The sequence below is a fragment of the Microtus ochrogaster genome, chromosome 2 (genome assembly GCF_000317375.1).
Source record: "Microtus ochrogaster isolate Prairie Vole_2 chromosome 2, MicOch1.0, whole genome shotgun sequence".
Lineage (NCBI taxonomy): Eukaryota > Metazoa > Chordata > Mammalia > Rodentia > Cricetidae > Microtus > Microtus ochrogaster.
In genome coordinates this window covers 95,513,226-95,522,587 of record NC_022010.1, presented here as the reverse complement: position 1 = coordinate 95,522,587, position 9,362 = coordinate 95,513,226, and the positions used below count along the sequence as shown (strand labels likewise).

Below are 9,362 nucleotides of genomic sequence, written 5' to 3'. Positions count from 1 at the left end.
TCAGCATTCAAACAATTCAAAGAGAGACTATTCCTGTCTGGAAGAAAAGTTTTTACTTCAGCTACAGTGTGTACACTACACATTGGGAAGATATTCACTTGAAATTATTGACTAGAAATCATGTCTGATGGCTGGAACTTCATCCTTCTATAGAGAAAACTATAAAAGTAGCAATATACTTTGGTTTAGTCAATATAAACTTCCAGTACATATATTTTTTCAAGGGAAGAAGCTGTAATAAAAAGCCATAAAAATATTCCAAAAAAATACTCAAAATAGCCCAGGAGAACTCCAGGCTCTTTTTAAAGGCTTTGCAACTGTAGTTACTGTATAATAGACATTATTTTTGATATATGGCTTGCCCTCAATGATGGATGTTGGGAATTCATGGAGGATATTTGCTGTTGCTATCTCTGTAGCATGGTATTGCTTTGGGAGAACAGAACAGAGTGAAGGTTCAGGATTCCTCAGGCACTGAGAGATGCTATTGGAATGTTTGGCTCCATTTATCTCATACGATGACTCTGCAGCCACTGCACACCTCAAAACCCTATTATCTAGGCCTTCTTCATCTAAATGTCAATCAGATCTTAGAAAATATGTGACATATATATGGACTTTGTGCTGCTCAGTGCACTTGATAACCATCCGTTGAATTCTAAGAGCTCATCTAAGGACTACAGAGCTATACCTGTGCTACTGTGTAAAGGGTTCCTAACAGTTGCTAAAACCTCACAAGGCATCTGGATTAGTGTGGTATCACCACTGTTAATGAGCAGTAGCTGTGTCTCAAAGAATACTGATATTAATGGAACCACTAGAAATGCTCTTTCAGGAGCCAAGTGGCATAGAGCTTTTGCTCTTCCATATGCAGATTAATTCCAGATAGAAATAAAAAAAGGTAAAAATTGAAACAAAGGAATATCCATGTAGACTTTCCTAGCTCAATAGCACAAGGCAGAGTAACCAATCAAAGAGACTCAACACCATCTTTCCTCCTTTTGGATTATGTTATGAAAGGACAACATACTGTCCTAAAGATACAGATTTTGCCTCTTTTGCTATTCGTCTCTTTAAGTTCTTAAAATTGATCCTCAAGAAATACAGCATGATTATTTGTTTATAGTATCATTAGCTTATAAAGAATTAGAGCAGCCCAGAAGAAAAGACATTTGAAACAGAATGATAATGTCTATGAATTGGAGTAGAGAATTAGTAGGGGAAAGCTGGTTAAGAAAAACATTAACCTGGATGATATTTGTCCAAACAAGGATATATAACTGTGTTTCTCACTGGAGAGGTTATGATTTTGGCCCTAACCTTCCAAAAAATGAAAACAAACTTGTTAACAGGATCACTTACATAACTCCTGGTATCTATGAAAGAAGAAAAAAAGAAGTACTTATTCAGAAAAAAGAATAGTTTCTCCCAGTGCTGATAACCAAGCAACTGATATGCTAGAGTCAACAAGATGACAAATCTCCTTATCTTTCCTATCTTGTTGGCTACAGCCAGTACATGGCCTCATGTAAGCATTAGGACTTACCATCCAGTCATGTGTGCATTGGGCCAGAAATTTAGCTAATAGAATTAATGGCTCCCAAACTAGGGATCTCATCATCCCTCAACTCCATCTTGTGCCCTGTGCAGGGGATTTGGGCTTGCAAACCTATTGTCTGAGCCTCCACAGCTCTGAGACTTCAGTCTTGTACATCCATACCTCACTGTGTTTTTATTTCTCTCTATGCCAATGATATGACATCACAACTTACTTGATAGTAATTACGCTGGGGAATTACTATTATTAGAGGATCATTTTAGGGTAGGCAATTAAGGAAAATGTAGAGTGTAAGTGAAGATGACATCATTGATCCCATATTTGTCATATAGCACTGTTGGGGGTGTAATGATTTACACAGAAGCAGAACTTGTACTTACCAGTGGGAACTTGGTGAAGCACGCACACTGGTTTAAATTCACACAGCAGTGGCAGCTTAGAAAACTGAGCACCACTCATCCACTCAGCAGAAAAACATGGCCTAAGAATGCAGAGAAGGTGGTCATAGAAAAAAAAGGCTACTTTTGCGAAAGTCTATTAGAAAACTCTCCATGTCGTGATTATACATTTTTGTTTTTAAAACTGACACTTATCCTGATGTGATATTTTTCTTAATCCCTTCCTGATTTTAGTTGAAATACCACCATCTAAAGACAAAATCATAAGGTGAAGCTTACAAAGCTCTCAGAGAACAGAGCTTTGAGTGATATCATGTCTATAGGCCTACGAAGGACAACTCTTAAAACACAACTTTCTTGGAGCTTTCTCATTTTTTTTAATCTTGAAGGTTTTTCTTTCTTCTGGTTCTGGAATGTCCACAAAGCTGATAGGGTTATGATCTATACTCTGCACATGTTTCATAATTTCTAGGAAGATCAGAACAAAGTCAGAGAGATTCTGATCTAAACTCTTAGCTGGGAAAGAGAGCAGAGACTTCCGTGAGACAGCCCATGCAAAGAAGAGCTGGAGGGTCCAAGGCTTCCTTCTGCAATAAAAGCAGGCCCGCCAGCTGCTGCTTGCTCTGTTGCCATATCCCATTTCTAATACTGAATAACACATAGAAAGTGAATACTTGCCTCCAGAAATTAGAAAAACAATAATAAAAATGATGATTTAAATGATTTTTTCTTCTTAAAAGGTGTTCAAGTTCACAACAGGGGATCAAAACCTTCTACAAGGTTTAAAAGGAAAATTTTATCAAAATGAAAGCTGTAAACTCAGATGGATTTGTATTTCAGTTTCAATTCCAGAAATGATAAATTAACTCCGTGTCCAGATTCACAGCTTAACAGAAAATTTACACAGTTCCCTTTACACGATCTAGTAACCAAAATGAGGAATTGGACTCCTGCCGAACCCTGGCAGGCCAGCTCTTTATGCTTGAATGGTTGAAGAAACCAGCTAACAAGACCTCACTGTGCATGCTTCTACATGTCATTGATGGCCCTAAAGCAAACCCCACCTTTAAAATCCTGTCTGCATGCCTGATGCTGTGAGCACCGTAGGAGCAGCTCAGATGACGTTAGCTCGTGAGTCACAGCAAGTGTTTTCCCATCACTCGTCAGTTTCAGACTTTCCAGTTTGGCTAAATAGCCTCTGCTTCCCATGTTAGCAGAGGTGAGTGTCTCCTGAGAGTTGATACTTTGTTACTGCTGTCTTCAAATACACTGTTCCTTCTTTATCCCTCTTCATGCCAGTTTGCATGTGTTAGGCAGACCCTTTGGCAACTTTAAAGAATCTTTACCCATGCTTTTTGAAGCCATCTCTCTATTCTACGTTCTAAGGGTGTTCGATCTTCACTGCTAAGGTCCATGCTTCTCTCAAATCAGTGGCACGCCACCACTCAGATACCCTGATCCGGAATGTGTAGTTGTATCAAAGAGTTCCACAACAGCCCGGAATGCAGTATAACAAAGTTTTATTTATTTGGGGATAAAGTCACAGTAAGGGTAGCGATCCCCAGTCCTCTGTGTGCACTGGGAACTGGAACCGAATCCAGTAGAAAAGGGGGAGGGGGGCTACTGCACACACCTTTTGTCTGCATGTATGGTACATGAGACCACACCCAAAGTGGGCTGGTATCTTAAAGGCTATTGGCTGAAGGAGTTCCCACAACAGGAAGGGCTCAATGATAGGCTTCAAGAAACCCTGACTTAAAAACTTTGAGAAAGCCGGACTTGTCAGGAAAAAATGCTTCAGAAATGCACCTTGTCTTTACTTCATTAAAGGAACTGGACCTCAGTGGCCTTCTCACCAGCCACTAATTGGACTCAGGACGCTGGTCTACCGGGTCTGCAGATTTCTAAATTCTATGTTTCCAAGTTTTTGCAGACATGCTACTGATGGTCTTTTCTTGGCATCCTCCTTCTGACTCTTCCCCTCGTGTCTCCGCTGCAGATTTTGTTCATGGGTATGATGACGGAATACTACCACTACTTCTTCACAACCCTGGTGAGTGCTCCCGGTAAGAATGGGGACTGCAAACACGGTCCACACACTGCTTCAAAGCAGCCTCTCCAGAGTCAAAGTGCTGCTATTGTCCCCCGAGAGTCTCTTGACTTTCCTAAGACTCCTCTAAACTCGGTGTTGCTGAGCAACAGGTATCTTTATTTCTTTTAACAAAAAGATCAACAATGCATGTCCATCAGAAGGATGATGAAATCCCATTAAACAGGAGCTATTCTTAAAGAAGCACCGTCTATAATTTCTACATTTATGCAGAAGAGTGCTGAAGTGTGACCTAGGATACTTTGATGTGACAAAACAGCATTCCTGCCTGAGTCCAGGAGACAATGGGGTTAAGCCATTCACCGGGTGGATACCTGAGAACAAAACCAGTGAAGTTTTTGGAGGCACTGTACATATAGAACATTCTACATCATTAAGAAAAATAATGCTTATGGCTTAAGAAGTTCAGAAGAAACTCTGACAATTAAAATTTTGTCATATTATTGAGTTAAAGAGGATTTACTAAAGTCATTTAATACCCCAAAATTATAGCTCTCCCTCAATTGACTTCAGAAATCACTCAACAGACCCTGCATATATACCGCTCTCCCTAACACCTGCAGGGTAAATGCCACTTTCTTACACAAGAAGAAAATCCATGTAAGTTTTCTTTAACATCTTTTTCATCTTTATAGTCAGTCATTTTCTTGGTAATCTTTAAGGGTTCTTCGAGTATAGCCTGCCCAGATTCTCAGTGAGGCGGTCAGTAAGTTGCTGTTTTAGCAGATAAAATTGACAAGCCCAAGAATATGGGAATCAAAGAATTTGGAACAAGGAACATAAAGCAAATTCAGCAAATGTCCTTATAGCATCCCGAGGGCACGTAGGGTATGGAACACATTAGGCCATGAGCTTGTGGTGGGAAGGGGAGCAGCGTGGAAGGCAGGTACCTACACCCACACTTCGCTGATCTATGCCTCTGTGTTGCTGCTGACCGACCGTATCAATTTCTCTTTCAGAGCAGTCGAAGCTGGCATTGGTGTCAGCTGAGTGCTTTCTCCCACTCACAGATACGGCCCTTCCCTATAACCATAAAAGCCAGAGTAGTGCAAGGCCAAGTGGTCTTGGGCCTCAGAACTTTTTTTCGGCCTCATTGATGAAGAGCTGGTTTGGGAGCCATGTTAGAGACTAAACCCTAGACCCTAGGAAGACTGGTCCTCAATAGAAGCTATTGGTGGAGAACACATTGTACAGTTTTCTTTCCAGTCCACTGTTCACTCTCCTGACCTCCTCCTTCTGCACTCACTGGGGAAAAAGCAATCAGACGTGAACTTTCTACATTCTGTATTAAATACAAATGCCAAGTTGTAGGAAAGCTAAGCTATACATATGTTCAATATTTTCATCATGTGAAATTCAGCACACATACCGGAACTTTATGTGGCTAAATAGCTTTCCCTCTATTCACTGAAGGTACGAAAGAAAACTCTTCCGGCTCTTATTCTTTTTATTTGCTTTGTGTTTTCCTACAGCTTGATCTGCATTCTGCCCTATTGCTTTTATATTCTAGCCAACTTTAGCTGTAGGCATTAATGAAAATTTTCTAAACCCTTAATGAAAATAAAATTAACATTTTATACACACATAACACTTACACACACATTACATATACATATAAAGCATATGTATATATACATATAATGTATATATTATAATGTTGAAAAGGCAGTATAGGACTGGAAAGGTGGCTGGCTCAGTGGTTAGGAGCACACACTGCTCTTGCAGAAGACTGGAGTATTGGTTCCCAGCACCCACGTTGAGAGGTGGACGACTCATAACTAGCTACAAGTCCACAGCCAGGCAATCAGATGCCATCTTCTAGACTCTACAGGCACCTTCAGTCAGTTGCACATACCTACACAGGCAACCAATCGAATAAAAAACAATAAAAGAAGGGATCTATATTTTTTAAGACAGTATAGCTTTCTTGATCCAGAGCTAGCAGGGCTGGGCTGTGCTCTGACCACTCCTCTGCCCAATCCAAATCTTGGGAATGGGCAGCAACTAGAAAACATCTTGGGAAGAGTGAGAGTGTTGCATCTTCTGCAAATGCAAATCGTGAAGGAATCTAGTGCCACTGTCTTGAGCAACTGCCATCCTCACCGTAGCTGAACCATGCTGGACTCCGTTTCAGAACACCTTTTCACTGCTAGACAATGTCTGCATGAACATTTTCTCTGTTATGTGTCATTTGGGGCTGGTTTGGTTTCTTCCCAAATGTGGAATATTTTTAGTGTCATGGTTTTACTCTAAACGTTTTATATAAAAATAAAAATGATCATACTGTTTTGAATACCTATCTGGTAATAAAGTTCTGGTTTCCACGCAGTTTCATCTGTTCTGGAAAACATGGGGTAGGTGAGGAATGCTCTCTGATACACTGTTGGAGAGAAGATGAGTCTCCTAGAAGTTTTCCCAAGTCCATAACCACAGGATCCAATATAGTCTACAAAGGCCCTGATTCTGAGCCCTTATCCAGTGACTATTGTTTATACTCTCGTTGGCTGGAACAAGAGTTGCCATGAGAGGCCCACAGGATGCTATTTTTGCCCTCCAGAAGTCTTCTTTCCTTACATGCAGACTCCAAATTTCACCTAAGCAGGATGACCCAGAATAGCCAGAAGCAGCAGTTGCACTGAGGATGGCTGATGCTGCCATTTCCTAGTACTTCCTTTGTGGTCACCATGAAGGACTTTTTCCTTTAGCTGTAAAATAAAAGCACAGAGGCAAAGAACCAGAAAGAACTCATCTAACTCCTCAAAGACTGTAGAAATAGGATTCTTAACTTTCAAATATATCCCAGGTCCAAGGCTAGAAAAATTATTGGTAAATTTCTCTTCTTCATTTATCCAAGCTTAACATTCTTTCATACACAGGGTGTGATAACACTGCCATTTGAATGTTCATTTTCTTATTGTTTCTGTAATCATTTATTTTCTTTCAGGTCAAGAACATCAATAATGCTAATGAGTTCCTACTTTTGTCTTTATAACGCTACACAGGACTTGTTTGCTTTAGACCTGGAACTTTACAGGTACAGTGGTGTAAATATGACTGGATTTCGGTTGCTGAATATTGACAATCCTCATGTGTCATCTGTCATTGAAAAGTGGTCCATGGAGAGGTTGCAGGCCCCACCCAGACCCGAGACTGGCCTTCTGGACGGCATGATGACAGTGAGTAGCTTTATTTCCTTTAAGAAATAAGTTTTATTCATTTATTGCTTGAGAATTTCATGGAAGTGTGGAATCTGTTTCATCAAATTCATCCAGACTCCCTTTGTTCCACCCCAAAGTTTCAGAGCACTGTGGAAAAGGGTATGGATGTAGGCAGAAAGATTGCAAAGGACAGCATATAATTTTAATGAAATCTCATGATTACATTTTAACTGTATAGAGGTAAAGTTAAGCATCTACTATGCTTTCAATAGTGTATAATAATATATACTTAATGTTATTATATTACATACCTTGAGACTGTTCAAGAAAGAAGGAAAGATGATTGTTAGACATTTTCAATCTTGCGTCTGGCTATTATCAGAAGCTGTAATTTTTGCATTTCCAATTGCACTTGTCAAAAAAAAACCTTAAGTTGCTATCATCATTGTTTAAATAAAGAGAGAGCAGGAACAGAAGAAAGGGTAAGGAGAGAGTGTTCCCCCGTCGGGGTGTGTCTCTGCGGACGAGTGCAAAGGAGTGAGAAACATCCTGTTCATAGTCATTATCCGGAACTAGTCTGCAGAAGCAGGTATAGACAAACACCAGATCTCCATGTGGCCAGTGGGGTCACATCCTGACTATCTCAACTTCACATGGGCACCCTTCTGCAGATGCTGGCCATGCTTAACTCCAGTAATATGTTACTCCTGACACCGATGGCAAAAGAGTCAGAGGTAGTTGCCTGAACAGAAACTTGCAAACTGCCTCATAGAGATCTTTGAGGAAGCATCGTTTGTCTCATGCTGTCAAATGTATCTACCCTTGCTTTATATCTCTAATGAGGCTCCCTGGGTGAAGAAAATAGAAGGAAATAATAATGAAAAAAAAACCTTGCTTCCTTTGTAAGAACAGTGCTACTAAGGGGAGAGATATTGGGAACGCAAACAGGGAATAGCATTCTAAATTGGTGTAATATTTCACTCTCCATTCCCATCATCCAGAGAAGCATTCTTGCTTTTAAGATGCAATTTACTGATAACTGAAAGGTATCATCTCAGTGAAAAATGAACTTAGAACTTCCTTTTTCATTTTCCTGTGAGGAACAAGTGAAATGGAGGAAATAAATGAAGGAATTAAATGGTTCTGGGTGGTTCTGTGTTCAGAGCCCCTGACTGTTTTGCAAGCCTGAAATAACTCTTAAGACACACAGTGATCTGAGAGGTAATGACGGAAAGTTCTTGGGCATAAATGGGTCTTCTGCCATTTGAAACATTGCGCGTTGGGTAAAAGCAAGTAGCAAATACCCAGAGAAAAGCTAGACTTCAGAAAAGCAAGGGGACTGTCAACTCCCTGGTTCCAGCAAGATTTCTATCCCAGGATGATCTAGCTCTCCCATAAGTCTTTCCAGTGCCCACTGTGCAACTCTAGGCAGTAAGAGTTGGAAGCTATTCTCACACTAGTAATGTTATAGCTTCATGCCAAACTTTGAATATCCTTCACAAGAATGGCTTAATTTACCGAAAACAAAAGTTTCAGTCTGTTCAATTATATGGAGCTGACAGAATGATGATTTTTATATATTGATCAAGTTGAAAACCATGGAACAAGGAAGATAGAGCCATAAAGTTTTCACAGAGTCAGGCTGGCATAAGATAAATTTTCTCCCCAGTGTTGTTGCCAGTCACCTGAGCTAACAACAGCCCATGGGGCAGGAAGAATGTTAAAGCTGGGACCTTATTTAAATAAGATGTCATGATCTGTCCAAAAAACAGATGGACAATAGGTTTGAGAAATTCTTGTATTTCTATCATTATTTTATTAATAATAATAAAAGAAGAATTATGGTTAGAGAGATAACTCAGTATTTGTTTCTTCTGAACACATCTGCGAGGAACTGAGTTTGAATCTCCAGAAGTCACATAGATTCAGGGACAGTAGCATGGATCTATAATCTGAATTCTCCTACAGTGAACTGGGAAGGGAAAAGTAGAATTCTCAGAGACTCCTGGGCTATGTTAGAGCTCATTGCTCAGACAACAACAACAGAAAGAAAAAGGAAGCAGCCTCAAACAGGGTAGAAGGTAAGAACAAACATTGGCGGTTAACAGGGTAGAAGGTAAGAACAAACATTGGCGGTT

The 9,362-nt window shown here is 40.1% G+C and overlaps 1 protein-coding gene across 8 annotated transcripts in view; it reads left to right on the top strand.

Moving 5' to 3' along the window:
- The window catches only part of Grik1 (glutamate ionotropic receptor kainate type subunit 1), a 379,400-nt gene that overhangs the window by 273,855 nt on the left and 96,183 nt on the right, over positions 1 to 9,362 (top strand). For all 8 annotated transcript variants that reach the window (XM_026787199.1, XM_026787206.1, XM_026787193.1 and 5 more), the window contains exons 5-6: positions 3,956 to 4,009; positions 7,069 to 7,242. In XM_026787199.1, the coding sequence (XP_026643000.1) occupies positions 3,956 to 4,009; positions 7,069 to 7,242 (228 nt within the window). The remainder of the gene's footprint in view (positions 1 to 3,955; positions 4,010 to 7,068; positions 7,243 to 9,362) is intronic.